At 33.8% G+C, this 27,013-nt stretch overlaps 1 protein-coding gene across 1 annotated transcript in view; it reads left to right on the forward strand.

The window, feature by feature from the left end:
• LOC100773941 (low-density lipoprotein receptor-related protein 1B) overlaps positions 1 to 27,013 on the forward strand; it is a 1,050,824-nt gene that overhangs the window by 916,836 nt on the left and 106,975 nt on the right. Inside the window, exons 67-75 of the mRNA XM_035447074.1 lie at positions 2,619 to 2,748; positions 4,404 to 4,510; positions 4,840 to 4,972; positions 10,102 to 10,224; positions 17,379 to 17,504; positions 19,717 to 19,854; positions 20,720 to 20,854; positions 23,553 to 23,672; positions 25,473 to 25,714. Of these exons, the coding sequence (XP_035302965.1) occupies positions 2,619 to 2,748; positions 4,404 to 4,510; positions 4,840 to 4,972; positions 10,102 to 10,224; positions 17,379 to 17,504; positions 19,717 to 19,854; positions 20,720 to 20,854; positions 23,553 to 23,672; positions 25,473 to 25,714 (1,254 nt within the window). The remainder of the gene's footprint in view (positions 1 to 2,618; positions 2,749 to 4,403; positions 4,511 to 4,839; positions 4,973 to 10,101; positions 10,225 to 17,378; positions 17,505 to 19,716; positions 19,855 to 20,719; positions 20,855 to 23,552; positions 23,673 to 25,472; positions 25,715 to 27,013) is intronic.

Genomic DNA, 27,013 nt, shown 5'->3' on the forward strand with positions numbered 1-27,013 from the left:
TTAAACAAATGATCAAAATGAGGTCTTAGCACAAATCTAGAAAGGACAATTACATAAAGATTATACTACTACTAAGTAGAAAAGTTGGGAGAATTATAACTCTATGTATACATGCAAACTATGTGTTGTATGTTCTTTATAATGTCTTCTCAAAACAGTATGAAACAGTTTAAAACTTGAATTAAAACTTGACTTAAAGTCAAGCATATACCTCTGATGCCTACATAGAGTTATCTTTACACATATTTTTATTTAGTTATTTCATTGTGCATGTGAGGGGATGGTAAACAATGCTACATTATGAATGTAGTCAGAGAATAACTTGGGAGTGTTTATTCTCTGCTTCCCCATGTGGGCTCTGGTTATTGAACTTAGGGTGACTGGCAGTAAATAAAGCAACAAATAATAAATTTAAATATATCAGTATGATGTACTGCTTAATATTGTTTTACTAAACCATCTAATTCTAAAACCAGTATAAAACTAAGAGAAATCCAGTTGTTACGACTCACTCAAGTCTTCACAGTGATTTATAAAGATCATTTCCCACTTATTAGAAAAGGGTTTCTGTGGGAAATGTGGAATTCTAGGTCTGAGAAAAGAATTTCACAACAAGAAATGATGTTAACAATATCTTAGAATGTGAGCACACAGGACTAAACAGCCAGTGAACACAGCAATTAGAGACGAGCTTGAAAAAGCCTTGCCTGACAAAAGGAACAAGTACAATATCCGAAGGGCAAAATGCTATATTGGACTGAAACCCAAGAAATATTAAATACATAAATTTATATTATTACTTAAAAATAAGATCTCAAAAGTGACTTGTTTATTAAAATATTAATATTCTTAAGAAAATGTCAGTTGGGGTTGGAGAGATGCCTCAATGTTCAAGAGCACTTGCTTAGAACTGCCTATAACTATAGTCAAGGGATTCTATCTCTCTTTTTATTATCATAGAAAATGCATAGTCAAGATTCATATACATACATCCAGGTAAAACATCCATACACATAAAATTAAAACAAATAAATCTTGAAGAAAAGGCCACAAGGTACTAGTAGAGGGGTATGAATACATTCAAAATATATTTATAATATTCTCAAAAAATAAGCATTATAAAAAAGATAATATAACTTATATTCAGAAGACAGGAATATTTTTAAAGAACAAATAAAATTTCTAAGCACTAAGTAATGCTTCCAGAAAACAGAGAATGGGAAAAAGTTTATGTATGTGTAGTCTTACCTAAATTCAATATATGGAATAGAGGTATTTCATGTGGATTAAACTTATCAATAGATTATTATTTTTATTGTAGTGTAAAATGTCCAATGCCATTGTCATGTTAAAATACTCTGGAGTATAAATAAATCTAGGAGAAAGAAAGAAATGTGGATTGTGAAGTATAGATGATTTAAATACTTAGTTCATAAGTATGAACAGTCTTTATACACATGGGAGTAAACTGCAAGTCACTACCAGGAAATGATACACACAGAAAATCTATGGGCCTACACATTTTATCAACATAATTACAAAAATCCTTACCATAATGCTCACAAAATAAATCTACCATCATGTTAAAGATTATTCATCATGGTCAAGTGTGATTACCTCTAAGAATGCAAGGATTAGTCAATATATGCAAATCAATAACAATAATATACTGAGACAACAAAATGATAAAAATGTGATGATTTTTATAAAGATAGTAAGGCATTAAAATTCAACATCTTTCAATTTAAACACTGAGGAAATTAAATGTACAACATAGATAAACAAGCAATAAAGGTCACAATGATGAAATAACAGCCATCTTATGAACGGGAAAAACGTGGCAGTGTTTTTTGAGATCTAGTGCTAGATTAGGATGCTCACTTTCACTCATCATAGTTTGGAAATCTTGATTGGTTGGAAAGAGTGGAATCTTTCAGTGATTGGTAGCTACTTTCAGGCTAACTTGTTACTCACTACATAGTACACAGTAGCTTGAACTGAAAGAAATCCTCCTGCTTCAGACTTGACTTCCTTTTTCTGTAAAGTGTGCAGAACCCCTTTCCAGTTATGCAACACCACTGACTATATCTCTTGCATTTCAAACTATCCTAACACATTTAAACTGTCCCAAAGGTAGATCCAATTCTGGTAAAACTTCTCAAAATCCTTCTATAAAAGATACATGTTTGTTATTCTTAACAGTCAATATATTTTTGTTATTGTAATTTTGAAAATGGTATTATATATTAGTCTTCGAGCTCACAATATAAGAAAGAATCTCCATTTTCATTATCACTTATAAAAGTTTCTGGCAAGTAATAATACTTTACTATTTGGGGAAATACTAGAAGAAAAATGTCAGTCCTATGGAATAGTCTAATATGCCTGTCAGCAAATATAAAATTTTAAAAAAGGAAATACAGGAAAAAGGTAAAAAATATTCTTATCTGAGGAAAACAAACAAACAAAAAAAAAAAAACGTGGAAGAAAATTAATCAAATCTCTCAAGACATGAAAGAAGAAATAGAATTAATAAAGAAAATCCAAAATGAGGGAAATCTGGAAATGAAAGATGTTTTAAAAAATTAATTCAATTATCTCTGTGTTATTCTTGGCAGAAAAATTGTGAAACAAGTTGTTCCAAAGATCAGTTTCAGTGTTCCAATGGTCAATGCCTTTCAGCAAAATGGAAGTGTGATGGGCATGAAGATTGTAAATATGGAGAAGATGAGAAAAACTGTGAACCAGGTAGCATGAGAATAGAATATCTAACTTAGTGGTTGTTTAACTTGATAGAATTTAAACAAAGGTGTTTTGTTCAGAAAACTGTGGCACAGACACACAATGTATTGGCTTTTAGAGATCAATTGAGGTATCTGTGAATAAGTTCTTTGTGTGCTCTTCCTATTTTTCAAAGACATTTTGGCAGATAAAATCAGTACAAAGGAAGGGATAGAAATGTCAGTCTTTGAATGGTCTCCCTTATTACAAAATGAAATTTGTTTTAACTCTACGATGAAGGTTTTAGTGATAGAAGATGAAGTTCAGAAACAGATGGTAACAGATAGAAGGGCCAGCTGAGAAATACATGGGTTTTTTTGTACTTCTGTCTCATACCAAGGAAAATGGAAATTAGAAAGTCAAATATGGTATAGAAAAATAATTTAGTTCATACATTCCTATTTCTTAAACATGGTTCTAAAATATGCTCATTAAACATAGGATGTTTATCAAGAGGTTTCAATTAAAATGTTTTATAGGAAAATAAATTCAAAAGACCATACTGTCATCTATGTATAAGCACAAAAACAGTCTTGGGGGACAAGGATATAGAAATTGTTTGCTTACTGCCATGAACTCTGAACAAGCTATGATACATATTTCTAATTGATCACAATTTTATTCTACATCCAAATGTGTTCTTAGTCATTATACTTATTGGAATCTCTTGGCAAAACTGTTGTTGCTGTATAAAATAATTTAAACTCAAGGGAGCTCTTTATACCATGGCTAACAATCAGACATCAGAGAGATTGTACAGCAATTTAGGACATATCATTATCAAATATAAGTTCAAACATTTGAAATCTTAATAAAAGGTTTAAAATCCAAATACAAAATGCAGCTATTACAAATCATATGATAATTAATTACAATTATTATATGGCAGTAATTTATCCACTTGATAACTCTGCTTAAGAAATAAATACTGCTAGACAGTAGTGGTGCACACCTTTAATCCAGGAAACAGAGGCAAGCAGATATCTGAATTCAAGGGTAGCCTTGTCTACGAGAAGTTCCAGTATAGCCAGGGTTGCACAGAGAAACTGTCGCAAGAAACCATAAATAAATAAATAAATAAATAAATAAATAAATAAATGCATAATGAAAGAAAGAAAAGAGAAAGAAATATTATAAATTCTACAGGATTGATCTACTACAAAAATGCAGTCTTTAAATCAGAAGACAAAAAAGTTCAAATGGGTATCACTATGTACTGTGACAAAAATTTTATTTCTGTTTCATGCCATATATCTATATGAACTTTCTCAAGACTATTCAATGATTTCTCATATTTTAAATTAGTCTCTTTCAAACAACTTAAAATGTGGGAAGCCCACTTAACTATATTTTTGATCAATGAAATAAGACCGCAATTTTTCTTGTTTATTTAGTCTATTGTATTAAATCTTTACTTCACAGTCACTTATGTCTTGAAATGCCCTGCCTATAACAAATAGTGTGAATTTAAATGATCCTTAATGCTAGTTGTTGAACATTTTTAAATATTATAATCTAATCTTAATCTGTCCATTAATTCATATTTGCATGTTTTATATATTTTACCTCTAAATAAGTTATTCGTTTTGCTACATCTAAACCTCAGCTTTATAATCGTTTAGCTTTTCCTGCGTGCTCATCAAGTGAATATTTGTGTGCCAGTGGAGGATGTCTGTCAGCGTCTTTGAAATGTAATGGAGAACCTGACTGTGTTGATGGTTCAGATGAGGTAAAACTATTGCTTGACTAAAGTTTTGAATTTCGTGAACCAGAGTTGATAAAGCAAATGAAATAAAAATAAGGAGAATTTTGACTATCAGTACTATATTAAATTTTATGCAGCTATATGTTATCCAGGAATATAATTTCTACAGCAAGTAGAAGGACCTTCATTCTATCTGTATCCTAAATAACACTACTACTTGTAGGGGTTGTGTTCATTAAGAAAAATAATCTTACTCTATAGCAAACATCTACTATTGTGAATTTCATTGTTACACTGCCAGAGATTCCATCAACATTAATACAGACTGTTGTTTGCCTATTGTGTTTGAACAGATGGACTGCATGATAGAATGTAAGGAAGACCAGTTTCGATGCAAAAATAAAGCATACTGTATTCCAATTCGATGGCTGTGTGATGGAATTTATGACTGTGTAGATGGAAGTGATGAAGAGAACTGTGGCAGAGGTAAGGCAGTAGTGGTGGTGGTGGTGGTATTCTGGGGGGGTGTGCATGTGTTCATAAATGAGAGAAGGGATATAAAGTTGCTGGATTTAACAGTGTTAACAGAATACTCAAAGAATAGGAATATAGTTACAAGAATAAATACTTCGGTCACCATGATACTTCATTTGAAGATATTTTTATTCCTTAAAGAGAGACAAGTATTTACAATTTTAGTATGTAATTTAATCTGAGGGGGTTACTTTGCTATCAATAAATGTTTCTCAAAACTCTAAGGGAATAGAAAGCCTAAATAAGCCTTCTTTAAACTATAATGGGTGTGCTGTTACCTTGAAGTGGGATACTTCAACTAAAAATGGTAACCTAGATGTCATAGAAATTGCGTATGTGTTTGTATGCATCTGTGCGTGCCTGTGTGTGTGTGTGTGTGTGTGTGTGTGTCTGTATGTGATTCTGTTTGCATGTGTGAGTGTGTGTGTGTGTGTGTGTGTGTGTGTGTGTGTGTATGTGTTTCTGTTTGCATGTGTGAGTGTGTGTGTGTGTGTGTGTGTGTGTGTGTGTGTGTGTGTGTGTGTGTGTAATGGAACAGTGTGTTAAGTACAACAGTATAAGAGCAAAGGATCTTAATTCTAATCCCCAGTAGCCAAATAAAACTCAAATGTGTGTATGCCTGTAATACTGGCATTGAGGTATGCCTGTAATACTGGCATTGGGGTGCCAGAGATATGTAACTAAGGAGCTTGTGTGTTGGGCAATACACTCAAGATGGTGAACTACAGGTCCAATGAGTGTGATTCTGTCTCAAGATGCTAGCTGCAGCATAATAGAGAAAGATATCAAGTTCACTTCTGGCTTTAAGCTTACATGCACAACTGAACATAACCTCTTCCCCTGCACCCTCCACACACAAATACACACAAGGTTAAGGTTCAGCATGACACACTTTCCAAAGACTCAACATTGGTTACTTAGTTTACAAGAATAATACCCCAAAGCTGAGAGTATTAACAGCAGCATTTGTATTTATTTATTTGAATCTATGATCCTAAAAACCTGATGTCTATTGAGGCTTGAACTTTCATTCTTTGTTCTACTTATTCTGGCATTTGGAAAAAAATTACGGTATCCTTTTACTAAACACAAACAAAAAGTATGTAAGTTATTGATGTACTTTGTAAAATAGTATCACATATCAAAACTTCTGTCAACCCAGACCAAGATGAGAACTATCTATGGTGGCTGTCTATGGGATCATCTTCACCAGTTTTCTTGTGAAGTTCTGTGAATCTGAGAGTCCAGAGTTATAGTTCAAATATGTCATTGCTAAGCCTTCACATATGGTTTCTATTTTGCTATTAATCACAAATATACTTAGCAAACAGGAATATTAATCTAGCTACCTAGGAAACTAGAATGTTAATCTAGCCACGTTCAGGAGGTCAGGTTCATACAGTCTAAAATTCTTAGTATGTCATCACAAAACCTTTAGATTACTGTTAAAATCATTATTTAATTCATATTTCTGTTCTTAATAGAAATAGTTCTATGCCCAGCACTCTTCTGGGCATATATAAATAAAATAATATCTTGATTAATAGCTTAGGAAGAGCACTTTTCCTTTTAACAACACTGATATGCTACAAATAGAATTTTTTTAAGGTTAAGTATGTGAAGAGTTCACAACCATGTCTGAATTTAATTTGTTTTACAGTACAGCATGCAATGAGATTAGTTTTTTAAGCCATTTTTATCAAAGAAGTTAACTCAACTGTATAATCTATTGAATTTTTTAAATTAAGGCAATGTGTGTTTGAACCCTATATTTTTGAGGTATCTCTCTCTCTCCCTCCCTCCTTCTGTCCTTGCTTACTTCATTCTCCTCCTCCTATGTTTTCTTCTTCCTTTTGGCAACACAGTCTATCTAGGCATCTATGTTACCTGGGTTGGCCTCATAATCAGTCATTCCACTGCTGGAATTAAGGCATATACTAATATATAAAGAAAGTATTCAGATTACCTTTAGTAGCAAAGGTCTCATGTATTTTCTTTTGTATTGTTTTTGGGAAACCATTAAATGGCTATATATTAGGTTATATGGGTTTTTCTAATTGAGATTACTTTTAGATTGCAGCAATTTAGAGCTCAACATTGCAGACACTTGAAAAAAAGCAGCATTTTAAGAACCTATGTAGGAGTTTGAAACCTTATACTGTGATTGTCAGTCAATACTCTGAATCATTCAGACCCTGCCCTTCTGTGTGTGTCTTAGACTTCTGTGGTTCTAACAAATGAACTAGTTCTACTCTTGAAATTCTTCAGAAGTTCTTAGTCCCTTCTTCAAGTGTCACTCAGATATCTGAACAATATATATGTAACAATCTTCCTATAAACTTGTCTACAATTGATCATGTCAGGTTGTTTTTAAAGACCATTATGTGAAATCTGCCAATTTTCCAACATATAATGAACTTGCTTTGTAATTCACAACAGGCATAAAATTCATGAGCATTTCCTACCAGAAAAACTAAACTATTTGTTCATATTAAACCTGAATTTATATCTCTCTATTTTATTATTGGGTAGTACTTGTGAATATGGTTTATATGTTACTTTAATATGCTTTTGTCCTAGATAAAGATATTAAATATCTGTGAAGTTAATAGGTTTTTCTGAGAAGGACAGAAATCCATGCCCTCCAAAGCACAGAAGTCTGTACTGTTTCTTATCCAACCATATGCAGAACCCAAATTTATTAGCTCAGTGGGTCCTTTACATGTAGTATTTTTTTTTTAGAGAAGGATTTCTCTGTGGCTTTGGAGGCTGTCCTGGAACTAGCTCTTGTAGACCAGGTTGGTCTCCAACTCACAGAGATCCACCCATCTCTGCCTCCCGAGTGCTGGGATTAAAGGTGTGCGCCACCAACGCCCGGCTTGCATGTGGTATTGACACATATATTTTATAATATAAAAGTTTTATGTTTGAGGTGATTTTCAGTTTATGTGAAAACATTAACCATACAAAACAATGTACACAAATTGTATAAGAAAAGTAATAAATGGCATAGACAAATTCCTTTCATCTTTGTAAAACTATTGTTTATATTTCAAAATCATCATAACAGTACTATAAAATTTTAGTGAATAAGTATTACATCGTTTTAGGGTGGGAAGTATTTAAAATAACTGTTTTCTTTTTCTGTTTTAAATAGAAGTATAAGTTAAATAAAACATATTAGTTCTTTAGAGAATTTCATAAACACATATAATGATTTTTAGTAAAATTCACATTCTACTCCTCACTTTAACACCTCCTGGATCCACTACCTCCCATACATCTTCATGTCAGTGTTCTTGCCATCATCTCCTCTTCTTCCTCCTCTTCTTCCTTCATGATCCTCCTTTTCTTCTGTTTCTTTACAGCTCATTTATCTTATTTTTTACTGGCAATATAATCAGCAGTGTGGGCCATCTACTGCAGCATGGTCGACCTACCAGAAACCACATGTTTAGATAAGGAAACAAAAAGAAATTTATTTTTTTCCTCTAGAAGCCAGTAACTGTCTAAAACTTGTCAGATATTCTTGGTGGCTTATTTGGTCCTTTACTATCAATGCCCAAATATTTATTTCTTTAATCCTTTTCAGGTATTGAGTAAGTAAACACATAATACAGTTGCTGAGTCGATGAGTGTGCCCGGTTTTCATTTTTATTTTGTCTGTTTTGGTTTTGATTTTGGGGGGTTTTTTGAGGGAAGGTTTTGGCTGTCTTGAACCTTGCTTTGTAGTCAAAATTGGCCTCAAACTCACAAAGACCTGCCTTTCCCTGCCTTCTGAGTGCTGGGATTAAAGTATGCACCACCAAGACCCAGCTTTGACCTTGGTTTTCTTTCTCATTTGTACAATGTTCTCAACCTTTCTTCTGAGATGGTCACATAGTCTTGGGCAAAGATTATATCATTTAGATGTTCCGTTTATGGTTGAGGACTCAACAATCACTTATTTACTACACTTTGATCAATTGTGAATTTCTATTCTCCACTGCATAAACTTCAATGATGAGGTCTGAGAGCTGCTGTGATCTACATGTATAAAGATAATGAAATGAAGTTATAAGGCATTTTATACTGTGTGTCTGTTATGAAATAATAGTAGTCAGTTCAGCCTTGTAAACTGTGAGCTCTCCAGCCATGAAATATTGGCAAGATTTATAGTACTCTGTATGCACTTATTCCTATACAGTGTGCAATAAATCAAATCAGAAAGCTGTGGTTACCCCCATAGCATCCATACCATTGTTATCACCATGGACATATATTTACATGACAGTCATTACTGTAGCTTAAACATTTTGAAGAGGGGTGAATTTATAGACAACTATTCTCATACAGTTATCTGTATTAGCAACTTTTTTCTTTTTAATCTAGCCAGTAAAGAGGAAGTTTCATGGTCAGTACCAACTTGATTTCTCTATTTCCTATTACCAAAGTACATGATGTCTTCAGCAGCTATAAGGATGTTTAAAAAGCTCCTTCCAAATGAAAAGCCCAGATGCAGGAATGAGATACCTCCCTGATTTGTTGAACAGAGGTGTGGCAAAGACATGCCAAAATTTGAGGTATTGCTGTTGTTTTGGGTTGCCCATGAGAACATGATGATATACATTAAACATTTGTCAGGTGGTGGTGCATATGTTTTTAATCCCAGCAATCAGGAGGCTGAGGCAGGCAGATCTCTGTGAGATCAAGGCCTGCCTGGTCTACAGAGCGAGTGCCAGGATAGGCTCTAAACCTCCCTGTCTTGAAAAACCAAAAAACAAAAAAGTAACCCTGTAAATTGTAATCAAAATGTGTTAAATTGAAGATTATTTATATTTTTAGAAAATGTTTTGCTATCTCTTGAAATTCCCTAAACAAAATAAAATATGTTTGACAATAATATTATGATGTTTCAAATTGAATAGATAGGAACAAGCTTTTTTGTTAAAAAAAAAGAGGTTTCAAAATTGACTATTTCTGGGACTGTGCAGGAAAGAAATGTAAGTAAATAAATTAGTAAACAATAAAAAATAAAGGATCCTGAACCCTTCTGTCTGGCATTACTAATTTTCTTAATTTCCTTTTCCTTAAAAATGAAGGGGGAAGTATATGCAGAGCTGATGAGTTCCTGTGTAATAACTCCCTTTGCAAGCTCCATTTCTGGGTTTGTGATGGAGAAGATGACTGTGGAGACAACTCAGATGAAGCCCCTGACATGTGTGGTATGGTCTCCCATGTGGCTCTCATTGAGCTCTCATCTTGTTTTCTAACACTCCAAAGGGAACCAGGGAATATTTGAGTTGATCTATAGATGCCATATCATTGGGGTTACTTATATATAGTATAATACCAGATACAGCTCTTGCCAGGTAATAAAGAGATTATGCTGTTAGAAGTCAGTAACTCTGTAGGATACATCAGGATAGCTGATGTGTCATGTCAGCACTATTCAGAGCATTGAGTAAGCACTGTTTAGAAGGATTTGCATACAGTAGATGAACATTTGAATTGAGTGAAGTACATTTAAATATTTCTGGCTTCACATCAATTGGTAATTTTTAAATTTAAATTAGAAACAATCTTGTTTTACATGTCAATTCCAGTTCCCTATCCCTCCCCTGCTCCCCTGCCCCCCAGCAATCCTCTATACCATGCCCTTTCTGCTCCCCAGGGAGGGTAAGGCCTTCCATGGGAGAATCTTCAAAGTCTGTCATATCATTTGGAGCAGGGCCTAGGCCCTCCCCCATGTGTCTAGGCTGAGAGAGTATCCTTCTACATGGAATGGGATTCCAAAGACCAGTCATATACAAGGGATAAATATGATCCAATACCAGAGGCCCCATAGATTGCCCCGGCCTCCTAAACGACAATTAATGGGTGTTCTAACATGAGGAAATTTTCATAGTAAGTGTACCTCATGTGGATATTCAAATGACATAGTATCAGGTAAAAATTACTGCAAGATTCTTCAGAAGTCAATGCATAATATACATAAAATGACACATTAACTCCTCAGCATTGAGATTAAAAAACTGCAAAACAATAACAAATAAAACAAACAACAGCAACAAAACCTCTAAACAACAAGTCCCCCAAACATACAAGTTACCCATAACTGATGTTTTATGGGCGTGTGCAATGAAAAATTTGTAAAACTTGATATCATCAACATAAAATATTTCTTTTACTTCTTATAAACATTTTCTCATTATTCTTTTGTAATATTATCTCAACAAGAAAGGTGACTCTACCTTTAATTTAAAGGAAAATACTTCTATATCCGTTGTAATTAAATAGTAAATGAAATGATTGAAGGGAAATATAGTATGGGTGTGTGCACTTACATTTCATGTTGGCAAGACAAAGTAATGCATTTTCATAAATGATGATATTTCACTATTAGTTTCAATACTGTGGAAAATTACAGAGAGGAATATCTACTTTTTAATTGATTTCAGATGGAAAAAATCTTTTAGAAAATATTTTTCTATGGATAAAACTGATGTATGTTATGAAAAGGTTTTCTTTGCATAATGCCAGCAGAACATACTCCAGAACATCACCAGTCATCACATCCAGAGAACATACATATATACATATGTATAACATAAAATACCAAAAATCTGAGACCTTCCATACCATAATTAACTAAAACCTCCTAATTTTCAATTTATTATATTTTTCCTTTACATACATATTCCACTTGACCATGAAACCAGTAAATAGAACTTGGAATAACTTGCTATTAAATAATTGTACTATAGAGCTACAACCTTCCGGGCCATTTCTTGTGCTGGAAAGATTCTTCTGAGGAGAACTCAACACATTACAGCTTGAAAAATATTGTAAAATCTGAGTGTCTGGGATGTCCATCACTCCTGTTTCCCATAATTGTAAACATTAAGTGCAGTTATTCAAGATATAGGACCTTCTGCATCACTGGGGATAAAAAAAAAAAACAAATAGCAAGGATTTGTTTTTTAAGAAGACCTTATATGATCATTTAATAATCCACAACACTTTCTGTCTATTATTTCAAGAAAAGACAGAAATAAGTAAAAGGTATATGAATTAATTGTTTTTCTGGTTCTGTGATAAAAATACTGTGATCAAAAGCAACTTAGAGTAGAAAAATATTTATTTTATTATGAAGATTTATAAAAATATACAACAAAGAAATTTGTTCAATCTTGGAATAAGGGAAGTAACATTTTCATCTTGGTTTGAGTGGCATATAACTCAGATAGGGAGCAAGAAAATAATAATAGTTCATGATTTTAAAAAACTAACAAACAATGTTGGAGACTGGAATTACATGTAAAAGCCCAGAGGAAGAAAGAGCAAACCACAGTTTAATGGAGAAACTAGAACACGCATCTTCCTCTATAGCTCAAAATTAGAAGCTAGCAGAGAAGCCTAAGCAGTGGTATCACTCATGAACAATATTGTAGCATGTTAGGTAAAGCTTTGATTATGATGATAAGTATATGTGATAGCAAAGTACTGGCAGATTTGACAATGACGTAAATTTAAAAATTAAGATCAAGTAAGTTAATGTCTACAATGGGTATAATTAAATCTGAGAAAGGATGGTGTGGAATACATAGAACTTTCATTTCCACATGTGAATGGAAGTGGAATTTAGAAAAACAACACTTAAGACTGGCATTCAATTTGGGATTGAATTTGCAGAGACATTCAAGATGAGACTGGATATTTGATTCCAAAATAAAAGGAAAGGAGCTATTTGTTCTACATGTATAAATTTCACAGTTGGAATAAATGTAACAAATATTTGGATATGTTTGGAGATTATACTGAACGAAGTAAATCATACAAAGAAGGAAAATAGGGAAGAATGTTGAATGAGACTACATATTGAAAGAGTGTGAGCTGTCAGGAGAGTTACTAGGAAAATCACAAAAATATTATAAAAAGAAAAATGAAGGATGGCAACTGATATAATACCTAAGAGTGCCTTTCAAAAAAAAAAGGTTTTTTTTGAGATATTATAAAAATTAATTCCAGATGAGGAGGAAAACTATTTTTGAAATGAAAATAAATAATATTTAATCTTATTATTTTCCCCTTTTATTAACTATGGATTCTTGACAAGTGGTGGTGGTACATGCCTTTAAGCCCAGCCCTTGAGGGCAGAGGAAGGTGGAGCTCTGTGAGTTTGAGGGCAGCCTGATCTACAAGTGATTTCCAGGAGAGCCAGGACTGTTTCACAGAGAAATCCTCTCTTAAAATGCACCCCCCCAAAAAATGTATTTTTCTCATACAGTATATGATAATTACAGTTTTTCCTCCTTCCACTCCTTCTAGTTGCTCCCCACCTCCTCTTTCATAGGGATACCCTTCCTTTCTGTATTTGAATAGAACAGGCTTCCAAGAAATGAAAGGCAAACATAACAAAATAAAATATAAGGCAAAACAAAATCCATCACAAGCAAGCAGAATAATACAACCATCAGAATAAAAAGACCCCAAGTGAAGGCAAAATAATTAGAGACCCACTAGTCACACACTCAGGAGTCCATTAAAAATACCAAACTGAAAGCTATTGTATATCCACAGAGGACCTGGTACAGATATATGTAGACACCATGCTTCTAGCTTCAGACTCTTGGAGTTCATACAAGCTTTCCTCCTTGTGTTTAGAGGGCCATGTTCTCTTGGTGTCTTCTATCCCCTGTGTCTCTTATACTATTTCCAATTCCTTTTCCTCATGATCTCTGATGTCTGGAGTGAGGTATTTGATGGACATGTCCCATTTAGAACTGTGTGACCAAAGGTTTCTCTCACTCTCACCCCTTTATCTCTAATGTCTAGCTTTTGGTCTCTATAATTGTTTCTGTGTGCTGAAGCAGGAAGTTTCTCTGATGACGGCAGAATAAGACACTATGTAAGATCTATGAATATAGCAGGTTATGAAGAGGAGTCATTATATATTTTTTAAAAGACCACTAATAATTGGTTTTACCCTGGGTCTTTGGGCTATGTAGTCTCTATCCTTAGTTACCCATGGAGTCTCAGTTCACTAAAGACTTCAAGTTATTTTTTTAGTTCATGTGTAGAAACAAAGAAGGTCTGTAATAATTTAAACAATGCATTCATATAAGTGCCCACAACTCGTTTCCTGCTCTCTCTTATATCACCCCATCCTTATTAATTGCCTACCTTCTCTACTCATCTCTTTCCCAGATTTGAGACATTTATTTTAATTTTATGATCCATTTAGTTTAATCAGAACAACATGTGATCACTTGATGGGAACCAAGTATTGGAGCCTGGGGAGGTTACCAGTGGGCACATAACTGGAGGCATTGAATCCTCTTCTCCATTAAAATGACAGTAGCAAGTAATTAAGTGGTAAAGCTAAATGAGCCAGTCCTCTAATCATGCCTCACTACTGACAAGCTTCTTCTTGTCTAGACCAAGGTAAGGCATCTGTCACTGCCTTGAATTCATGATTACAATGCCCATGTCTTGTCCAGAAGGTAGCACTTCATAGCCATTACTTATATTTTCTGGCTCCTATGTTTTTTTTTTCTACCTCTATTTTTAATGTTCCATGAGTTTTATATAGAATTATCTAAGTGTATTTCTTGAGGCTGAGAAATTATCCATCACTTATTATTTACACTTTGTAGAGATATGACCTTTATACCCACTGTCATTTATTAGAAAGAGAGGCTTATTAAGGTTAACAAAAGCATTTTGTGATAGGCATAAATACAAAAGTTTAGAAGGCAGATTGGCCCTAAGTCTATTTAGATAAATGACTCTGCCATGAGTTTTTGTTCAGGTATATGGTGCCAAGCATGGTTTACCTTGTGTGACATTGTTCCTGGAGAGACATGATAAGTCTACTCACTCTCAAAAGGGAACCAACGACAAAAATAAAGTAAGAACACCACTAAAGTCTAACTTTAGAGAATACTTGGGTTTTATTCAGTTTACAGGAGAATGGGTAAGGGGTTACTTATAGGAGCAGAAATGAGTCTAAGGCAGCTGCATCACCAAACTCCAGCCTCAACAATGGGTAATACAACCACTAAAAGCCTGGAACGAACACCATTTGCAGGCAGTTGGCAAATTGAAGAGTACCCATTCCAGGCATTTCAGAAGTGTGAGTTTCTTCCATGCAATTGAGCTGGACTCTAATACTTCTAGCTAATTTGTCTATTTTCTACTTCTTTAATGGAGTCTGACTTCTCTGAGAGTATTCAGGCAATGTGGATGGTTTCTGTCTCATCCAGGTAGTTTGGCTGCTTAGAGCCACTTCTAGGAAAGTCAGCTTCTCAGGGAAGCTCTTTCAGCAGTCATTACTGCTTAGATATGCTTGAAGGAAGGAGTGTAGTGAATCTGGCCAATTTCAAGGAGTTTTCTGAAACCATTAAGTTGTTTACTTCCCAAACTTAAAGCTCTTTCATGCAGAATAAAATGTTTGACCTCCATTTAGCACAACTTGTGTCTTAACATGATTCTCTATGAGCTTCCTTGTTGGATGTAACATTTTATCTCCTTTAGAAATCCCTGGGTCTTAATGTGCTTCCATACAAAAAAAAAAAAGAAGAATGTGTTATCTTGGAAGAAATCATTACAGAGCATTGCTTCTGTGCTGCAGGATTAAAATCCAATCAAAGAACTATTGGCTATCATCACAATAGTAGTACCATTAATTCACACATGGATCCATTGTCCCTGGAAGTTCAGACTCATAGCTTGTAAAGATTTTCAAAACCTTTTTGCCCTAGAATACTTGCAGCCCCCTACTGGCAGAGAGGAGGCTTCCATTTTAGCTCCATCTTGATTCTCTGTAAGAGGTGATGATCTCAGACACAAGAATTAGTCTCATAGTTGTGGTATAGAACAAGAACAATGGAAAGAATCTTTTGGTCTGGGGGGGACCTGTGGAGTTGTCCTGAGTATATCATGAAGATGTTTCTCAACACTGGCCCTAGTGAATTTGTTAATATTCTATGGCTTCAAGAGGTAACTTTTTCTAGCTTTCCATGGTACCTGAAGATAGGCACTTTATTTTCTTTGAATTTTTATAATGTACCAAAGTGAAAATATGACAATAAAGTACTGGAAGGTGTTAGGAAACTAAAATATCTTCAAACATGGGACAACATGAAGCTTAGATAAAGTAAGAGATATTTGTAACAAGTTAGTTTGGAAACTGTGTCCTTGGGTGGGATAGAATTTCATTATATCAAGGACTAGTAAGAGAGTCACATGTATCCAGGAACAGACATGAAGTATACTGGTAGACCATTCATAAAAATAAGACTTCAAGCCGTAGGAGTGATATGGACAAGATAATAGAATATCTACTAGGCCATGCAAAGTGTCTTAAATCATACATGGAAATGACAGATAACTGTAGAGGATGTAAGAATGTAAGAATAATTTGTGAGTTTGATAGTTTCTCTGAGCATGGGAAATGTATCTGAGGATATTTAAGTATGGCTTTATAGTAGGTTTTATATACAAGCATTTTTATGGTAACAAGGATTGAAAAGAAAATGACAAGTTTGGGGACATAATCCACAATGCATCATAACTACATAATGTTATAATTTATTGATAGTAAAGAATTTAGAAAAAATTCCACTTTTTTGCTATGATGTGCCAATAACAAGATAATGGTGATAACCATAGCTGAATTGGAAATGTGATATGGTCAGAGGAAAGTATAGGTGGATTGGAGAATTTGTTCAATTAGTTCTACTTTAAGTAGATTGTACTTCCAACCAGCCTTCAGATCACAGACCTAGGTAGAAAACTGACACGATTTAGCATAGACCCTTAGGTAAATCAGTGAGTATAATTGAGAGCAACTATAGGAAGAATTCAAGAGATAGTGATTCAGCACCAGGGACAGAGCACTACATACTTCTGCATAGGAGTAGAAATTAGAGATATCTTCTTATTTAGAGACAGAATACCAAAGAATAGGATAGATAAAATCTCCTCACTTTAATAATCACACGCTAAAATGAATAACAAAGATTCCCTCATAAACTTTAAGTACAAATCTAAATATATGCTTAAATAGAGTGTGTTAAAAACTTAGGCCAAAGGTTGATACTTTACACTGTCATACATCCAGTGAGATCAGAACAGCAAATCAGATCATGAAGCTTGCTTCGTTCCTTACCCCATTTGCAATCTTCAACTGTGCACTCTTCTGTAATTAGTAACTTGAATTAAGGCCTATATTTTTTCTAGAATCCAAGATCAGCCATTTTCCAACTAAAGACAAAAGCCAGATTATTCCTTTTAAAAGCAAAGTACATTCTTAATAAGACAATGCACCTGAAACTGTCACTTTGCTTATTTTTTCCTGTTATTGTTCTTTCAGTGAAATTTCTTTGCCCACCCACAAGGCCTCACAGATGCAGAAATGATAGAATCTGCTTGCAACTTGAGAAAATGTGCAATGGGATTAATGACTGTGGGGACAACTCAGATGAAGATCACTGCAGCGGTAAATCTGTTTGAATTGAAAATATTGGTTTAGGAGCATGTTGCATGATAAAAGAATGAATTTAGTACTCAAAATTATGGCAGAAAATTTCTTGTGGATATATGAAAGCCCTTTTCCTGTCACCAGAGTTTGAAGCACCCTTGTGAAAGTAACCCCCTAACATTTCATCTGCATGGAAAAAAGTCCCTGGCTTTATCTAAAGCTTCCCACTAAGTTACTTCATTCAAGAAAATATTAATATCATCAGTGAAGCAACTTGGTTTAAAATAATTCCTTGTCAAAAATAGAGACGGATGATTTGTATAAATTATGTGTAAATATAGTTTTTATTAAAATTCTGAGATGCAAAAAGTTAATGTATCAATGGTACATGTGCAACAAAGATGGCTCAGAGCCTATACTGGACTCAACTGCATTTAAGAATGTATGAATCAGCTCAAAACACCTGATTGGCGTTTTGGCACAAGCCTTTAATCCCAGCATTCGGGAGGCAGAGGCAGGCAGAACTCTGTGAGATTGAGACTAGCCTAGTCTGTAAGAGCTAGTTTCAGGACAGCCTCCAAAGCCACAGAGAAAGCCTGTCTCAACCCACCCCCCCAAATCATTGGAAAGTTTATATCATAAACCTACTAGTGTAGATTGCTAAAATGTATACCCTCATAAAAAAGAGTTTAAATGGAGTCACCATATAATGAATGTGGACAATACCCAATTAGATATCAGATGCTACTAAATAAAATCCCCAATACCAGGAATATGTTATATATTTTTGAATTATCAATCCGCGGTTCCAATAGACACCCTCCACATAACCAAATTATAGTTTACTGTTGATGCTATGGGTTACACTCCACAACTTAATAGAGAGACAGTATTCCTGATGCTAAAACATACTTGAATTAGAAAACATGTAAAAATCTATCTAGTATCCAACTGCAATCTTCATTCCTACTGGATAGCTTTCATAGTAGTGAATAATAATATGAATAATATCAAAAGTAAAACTGATCATCAGTCAATATATAGATGCTATATCTGAAGCTACAATAATGGCCAGACTGACAACATAAGAAGTGAAGCTAAAGTGGCATAAAAGCTATGAGAGTAACCTACCACATTTTAAAGTTAGACTCGAGACTCAATTTACCAGGTAATATTCATTACTAATTCTCTCAATAAGGTTAAAAAGCTGAGGCAAGATAGGCCATGGATATGATGGTGAAACATACTGCCATGATTGTGCTAAATGCTCATAGCAATATAATAACATATTGACCCACAGATCAGTGTATTTCTCAATCCTCTCCAGAAAAGTTCCTATTAGAATAGTCAGTAATTAATAAAGAAACCCACAACTAGTCAATGTGCAGAGAGAGAACAATATGTTCAACACGAAGTAGGGTATGTATAATATACTTTCCCTCTCAAGTTAGAGATCTGCGTGGAAGAGGAGACTGAAATACTGTAAAATGCATAGGTGATGGGTGACTTCAGGGAAACAGTGTTTTCCAGACAATGGTGCATATTTACAAATTAACTCTCTGACCATGGCTGCATACATAAGTTCTACACAAGCTCAAGCAAGACAAAATCACAGCACAGAGTGTTGCAGGGAAGAGAAGTACCTCTCCAAGCCAACAGGAAATGCAAAATTGATATCTGTTGGAAGAAGAAAAGTTCATTTTCTTGAAGTTATGTTGGTTATATCAACCACACTCTAGGGCATTCTCCATGCTCAGGAATAGTTGATCAAGATAAACAGGAAATTTTTTTTTCTTTTACCTTATTTTGTTAGTTATTTGTTCATTTAAATAATAGAAAGAGAGAATATGAAGTTGAGCAGGTAAATAAGTAGAAAAGATCTGGGAGAAGTTGGGAAGGAAAACGAACATGATCAAAATATACTATATAAAATTTTAAAACAATAAATAAAAATATGCATACATTATTTTTAAAAATCTGCTTGGGATACCATTCATACATTTTCTAACAAAAACTGGGTGTTATTTAATATAGGAAATGTTTTGATTTTTTTTCCAAATTCCAAAACTCCCAAAATCTGTTTGATGTAGGCCGTAGAACTTAAACTTTAAGATATAAAATTTATGTTTTCATAACATTTAGTACATTCTTGAGCACATTGTAAGCTCGGTCACTATGTTCAGTTCTAGTATGAAACACTAATGAATACACTTTCTCAATTATTACACAGGTGAACTGTCATTCAAAGTCAAACCTTGTAAGAAAGATGAGTTTGCTTGCAATAACAAAATGTGCATCCCCATGGAGCTGCAATGTGATGGACTCGATGACTGTGGAGATGGTTCAGATGAACAAGGCTGCACAAAGAGTATGCAGTTTCTAATAAGGGAGTACAGAAAGGCAGCTGTTGTAACCTGAAATTATTCTTGTTTGGAGACAACTCTTCAAAGTGTACTTTGCTGAAGTAGCATTACTGGAAACATCACTTAATTTTATGACTATAAAATAGAATCTTTTGATTTTTCCATGAATATCTTTGTTTATATTTTAATTCATTTGAAACTTTTTAAGTATCAGCAAGGATATAATTTGATCCGTTGATATATGTTGGACACAACATAGTGTTTTCTCCATAATAACACTCATCTGTTTTATTTGCATTTAAAAATCCTTTCCTTAATGGAAGAAAATAAATGAAACTGAAATTACTGTGTTAAAATACAGGGATGCCTTGCTTTGTTCTAATAGCATTTTAACTCCATTTTCTACTCTGATGTTGCGTTACATTAATGTGTCCTGACTTAAGCTGTATATTTAGCCTTTTAGCAGGAGTAACATATTAGCCCATGGTGAATTCTTCTGTAGGAAAGTAGTAACAATCTTGAGGTCATTTCTAGGACAGGCTCTGGCCCTCAGAAAAGGATATAGGAAAGGGAAATTTTGTTCTGATGATGGCCTTTCCGGATAACCACTGACTCATTACTCAGCTTTAGGAAGTAGCATGGCTTAAAAACAGCTGTCAATGTTAGTATCAACCACCATTGTCAGCTGTATTTAATGAGTTCAGTCTTTTTCTGTTACCTTTATAAGAATAAAGGGTATGAATGCATAGAAAATTAACATCTTTAATAGAAATTCTCCATGTAATAAACATTATTTCAAATTAAAAAATAAACTCCCATTTCAAAAACCAGAGTCATATTAGTTTTGATTCTACTATCCTTAAATTCTAGGTATCAGTGAACACACCTGTGAGAAAAATGGGAATCCATGTGGAGATGATGCTTATTGTAATCAAATAAAAACATCTGTTTTCTGTCGATGCAAGCCTGGATTTCGGAGAAACATGAAAGGCAGGCAGTGTGAAGGTAGAGTAAATTTCCTCAACAGCTTGTGCTCAAATCCGTGGCTTACACAGATTCCCAAGGCTGCTAAGTGGTGAGGTGGCAAGAGAGTAATTTTCATAAAAGCTATGTGTATTCCATGGGCTACCATTTCACTTGAGAGAGAGAGAAGAGGAGAGAGAGAGAGAGAGAGAGAGAGAGAGAGAGAGAGAAGAGAAAGGGAGAAACATCTCTGGGGTGATGAGCCTGTTTGTTTTCACAACTAAGCTAACCGTCCCTGAGACTACAAAGCTTCTCGGAACAAATTCATACAAGCAGGAATTTCAATTCTGTCACAGCAATTCTGTTTTGAAATGTAAATGATGAATTTATTGTTTAAGAACTATCAGAATATTAGACTCATTTCATGAAAGAATATGTTTGAGAATATCCATTTCTCTTGACAGTGGCATTTGTCATGCTGTGACAGATAATTTACTTTGAGAAACTTGTAAGCTTTTGTCCTAGCATCATGTTTTAAACAATCTGTTATAATATGACTTTAAAAACTCTAAGTCAGTGTCTAAATGTATTTCTTGTCAACTGGCTTGTGATCATGGAAAAATTATGCGTGTAGTAAAGAGAGAATATTGAGGAAGTTATATACAAATATAATTTACATATATAGACTTGAGCTAAAGAGCCATGAAGTACACAACCAAATGTATACATTTTTTTGCAATTTCCTCTGATAAAAGCAGTTTTATAACCTATTTACCTGTTATTATAATTTGAGATAATTTCAGATCTCTGCCTGGCATATTTATGCTAAATAAAATTCTCTTGTTACTTTTTAAAATAATTTTGTTACATGTATGTGTATATGAGTCTTTGTTCACACATGGAAGAAAGAGATTAACATCATTCCTCTGGGTCTCTTCATCTTGTTTGTGTGAGATGAAATCTTTTATTGAACTTGAATTTCAGTAATTGGTTAGATTGGTTAGCCAGCAAGCCTCAGGGATCCTCTTCCCTATGGTGATCCTCTTCCCCAAGTCCTGGGATTATAGGTGTGTTTTGTGTGTCCTAGCATTTTATGTGGAGTGTGGGCATCTAAACTCAGGTCTTCATTCATGTCCATCAGCCACAGTACCCAATAAGCCATCACCTCAGCCCCATAAACATTATGAAATAACTTTTCTTCTGGCTCTTATCTCTTAACATTCCTGGTTAAAATGACTTTACAGTTTATCAGTCAATATGAAAAAGTAAGTCCTCATACTCACACAAAAAGATAAAAGATCTGTTTCTATACACATAGAGTTGTTGGTTCATGTGACCTCTTTTCCAATTGCCATGTAACACTATAAACTTGGTTACCTAAGTTTTCTCTATTTGAATTAAAACCATATTTCCTTTCATTACTGTGTCTATCAATTATGTGTAAATACCTACACACATAGAGAAAGAGAGACTGACTCTTCAGACTATTTTTGACAATAATGATTACCTAAAGAGTCTGAATAGAAGACTATTTCAAGGGTAAAATATGTTTACTAACTTTAGAAACTCTGTTCTTAGTATTTTCTCATTTTATCCTATTGCAAGGACAATGTAACCACAACTATATTTGTCATTTCAAATAGCCTTGTTTCATTATCTCTATATACTTCTGTTAAAGATGCAAGTCAATTCTGAACATTAATTGTATTTGTGTTTACAATAAATACATTTTATAGCAAGGAAAACAAATTCCATTTGATATGAAGGAGGAAAAAGGCATTACCTAGGTTTTTTATTTAGATTTTTAGGTTCCTTCACTAGCTTGTACACAAAGAGTATAAAAATTTCTGTTTTGTATTAAATTTACAACACTTTAGTTGAAATAACAAACATGATTAAAGACCAGACAGAACACAGAAGAGAAACAGAAAATCCTTAACAAATGCTGTGCAGTCATAATGCATAGAATCAGAATGCCACCTTAAAAAGTCAGGGTCTTCAAGTTGTCCAAGGTGGGTAAATGGAGAGCTAAGGGCTTATTGAACTACACAGGCTTAGCTTAAATTCCACACCAAAGTTAAGCTGTAGAAACTGCTGACACCCTAAACAAAGCAAAAAAATATGTGGTGGTTTAGATGATTAAGTGTTGATATGAAACATTTTAGTTCGTGCCTGAATAATTTTCCCTGAAGAAAACTAAATGCTCATTTTCTGTGTATATAGTCACCCAAACACAGAAATTTATTCATAGCATGCCTCGTGTCCTTGGTGAAGTGTCATAGAACAGGCAACAGAATGTAAAAAGTTTAGTGCAAATTTTCACTGTGTCATCTGGAGGTATCATTGGGAATGGCTATTTCTAACATTCAACTTTCGAGAGTACTAAACAAGTGACTGTTACTCTACAATGACAAGCTAATTTGAGACAAGAATTTACCTTCCAGTCTTATTTCATAATAAGGGAAAATATACAAGATGTAGGAAGCAGAGGGATATATGTGAAAGTGGAGGAGGAAAACACGTGGTCAGTTTTCCACCTGACCTTATAACTTAGTTATCAGCTCTACTTATGCCATTAATTCAGTGTCATGTTTCAAGTCATAGACATCACTTTTTTAAAAATCTTATTGCTAACTTAGTTCTGTGTATTTGCAGCTGGGTGTTCAAGGTTTCTGTTTAGTTCTCATAATAGTCCTTTTCTCACAACGGTGAAGATGGATTGTGAGCTCTTCTCTCGTAGATCTCAACGAATGTCTGGTGTTTGGTGTATGCTCTCAACACTGTGTAAATACACAAGGATCATATAAATGTGTCTGTGACCAGAACTTTCAAGAAAAAAACAACAGCTGTATAGCAAAAGGTAAGGTAATTAAAAAACCATCTCAGTTTGGTCATGAATACCTTATGGAGAAAAGTTTGCATATTGAATTTTTGTAAAAGATTCATGGTAATAGGATATATCTATATATGAATGACAACCAATGTGTCAACTTACGTATTTTTATTTTGAAATGTACAATGTAGTTCCATTTAATTAAAAATATCATTTCTTTGTTTTGTAAACTTTCAAGTCTCCTTTGTGAGCTCTTTATAACATATGCATTAAGTCACTGTGGTCCTTATTATCCCACTACTCAGTATACCATTAGAGTTTGATCCCTACCTTATCTTCTTAAATCAACTAAGTAAATTGTTTACAGAGAGAATTTTTAAATATAGAGGAAAAAGTGTTAAAACTATTAGGTGTTGGAAGATTTGTCAGTAGAATAAAAAGTTCAAATACATGTCTGATAGCCTAAAAAAATGTTTCCTTTGATAGGTTTCTTTAAGTGAATGTAAGAAACTACTGCACCACTGTATAAAAATGAAAATATAAGGATTACGACTATAGCAAGAAGACAAGTTTTGTGGGGGCCCTTTTAAAGTTTGAATCTTATATCTAAATTCATATCTTTTCAACTTAATACAATTTTTAAAAAAAATTAACAGGTATAGGTGTTAGATTATTGAATATGTAGATTTTATTGCTCATGTAGTTTTACAAAGTTACATAGTTTTAATATTCTGAGCTACAGGGTATTCGTAATAAGATGCACTTACATGAGAAAACTAGTGTTGCATCCTATCACTTCCCTTTCCATAAAACATGACCTTCAGGAAGTTTTAGAGGTCTTTGAATTGGAGTACTCATATCTATATCTATGATTTCTGTAAGAAATTAAGAATTAACATAATATCCAAAAGACAGTAAACATTGAGAAAAACTTAGACTATTAAAGGCATTTTATATTATCAAATTGAGCGATTCAAAATGTAGATAAAAGTGACACAATTAAGCACACCATTTGTACATAAGAGTGTATGTTCTACTATATTGCAGAATGCATTGTTATTGTCATCATGGTTATTTGCAAGAATAACATATGCAACTCAATTTCTTTAGGTTTTAATTAATATTCTCATGTGGCTTTACATGTCAATAAGTATGAAAATGTTATTAGTATGTTATAGATGTCAAAATTTAGGATATACTGTCCCATTTGATTGTTTAAAATAGGAAATTACAAAATCTTTATATAACGAAGAGTGAAACCTGTTAAATTGATAATAAGCAGCATGGAATCTATATTAGTAATGGAGTTTGTACAAAGGCCTGGGTTGAATTACCAAACCTGAAAATTTTTTAAAGGCTTCAATAGTTCAAGTTATATAAAGTTATATGTACACATGAAAAAATACCTCTTTCGGACTTAATTTTCTTTTTCGGTAGAAGTAGCAATTATTCAGGTACACCCAATAAATAAACATACAGAGTATGCTTTAAGTTAAATGAGTACATAGGAAGCACCTAAATACCAAGAGTCAAAACATTAGAACACAGAATGTTGTGACTTGCCAGAAACATCCTTTTCAAATGCTTAATTTATGCATATAAATTAGATTTGTATTTACAAAAACTGTGAGCACTATAGATTGCTTTAGAACAGGATTAAATAGAAATCAAATGTCATGAGGAGCAAATAATGATATAAATCTCGCTGATTTTCACTTTGGAAGCAACTGTATAGAGAGTAACAATTCAAGTTAATTTAAAGTACATCATTTACTTTGCTCTAGTTAAAATTTCCTCTATTTTGTATTTTATTATAATAATCTGCAGGCTCTGAAGATCAAGCTCTCTACATAGCTAATGACACTGACATCCTGGGTTTTGTATATCCATTCAACTACAGTGGCGGTCATCAGCAGATTTCTCATGTTGAACATAATTCAAGAATAACAGGGATGGATGTGTATTATGAAAGAAATGTGATTGTCTGGAGTACTCAGTTTAATCCAGGCGGGATATTCTACAAAATGATCGATGGCAGAGAAAAGAGGCAATCGAACAGTGGCTTGATTGTAAGTAAATAATGGAATATTTGAAGGCTATGACTTCTTTCCACATCCTTGCTTGAAAAAAAATAAAATGTAAACAAAGTATCTGAAGAATTAAATAATCATTTATTCATCCCACATAGAAATAAATATCTCTCGTTATTTTCATAGGATATTGTTACTGTAAATTCCAGTTTGTTTTATTTGAATACTTTTGCCTTTGCTATTTGTAAATGAAAATGGATAACAGGTGACAGTTTTAAATATTTTAAATTTTATATATAAAATGCATATATATTGTTAACAGAAGCATTTGTCAAATTAATATATGAATGGGAAAATATGTGTACTTTTTGCATTAGAAATTAATGTTACTGAGAAAATCATTTCTAGTTTTAAAATATCACAAATCTACTTCTGGGCAAGAAACCAACCAGAGTTTCACTATTCCTTCCTTCTTTTGAGAAGTATATTTTGGAGAGCATGTATAATAGAACAACATTTCTGGCTAATATATTGTTGGCATGGTTACTCTCATGATTACTTTTATGAGAAAAATGAAGCACAGAATTTGTTTAGATTTATAATCCTCAACAATCTCTATTTGTGTTAGAGCTTATCAAGTTATTGTGCATTTTGTAGTTTAAAGTAACCTAGGAGGAAAAGTGTAGATGGATATTTGCTTTGAAGAAACTTGGCTATTTTCCATATGACCCAAAAGTCAAGTAGTAACTCAGCAGGATCCAATAAAATTTGTACACTTGAAATGACTATGGTGTCTGTTTGGATTCCTCACTATTTTCTACAGTCAAAAGATATAAGCCCTGCTCCAAATGATATGACAGACTTTGAAGATTGCCCATGGAAAGCCTCACCCTCCCTGGAGAGCAGAAAGGGTATGGGATAGGGGGCCGGTGGCTAGCAGGGGAGAAGGTGTGAGAGAAGGTACTAGGATTGATATGTAAAACAAGCTTGTTTGTAATTTAAATTTAAAAAGGGAAAAAAGATATAAGCCACATGAATGCACCTAGATTCAGTGTCGAGCACATTCTAATTTTATGCTGTAATAACTATATAAGCTATATAAATGTCATTTGATCCATGTAGAACACATTTTAATTGCATTTTTAGTATCTTTTTATATTTCCAGTTATATGAATGTATTTTTTTCTGTGGGGAATAGGAGGAACATGTGTACATGAGTGCAGGTACCTTTGGAAGCCAGAAACTCAGTGGAGCTGGAGTCCCTGGTAGTTGTGAGCCAACTGACATGGGTTTTCTTGGAAGAACTTGGTCCCCTGGAGAAACAGTTCATGTAATTAA

The sequence above is a fragment of the Cricetulus griseus genome, chromosome 6 (assembly GCF_003668045.3).
Source record: "Cricetulus griseus strain 17A/GY chromosome 6, alternate assembly CriGri-PICRH-1.0, whole genome shotgun sequence".
NCBI classification, from domain to species: domain Eukaryota; kingdom Metazoa; phylum Chordata; class Mammalia; order Rodentia; family Cricetidae; genus Cricetulus; species Cricetulus griseus.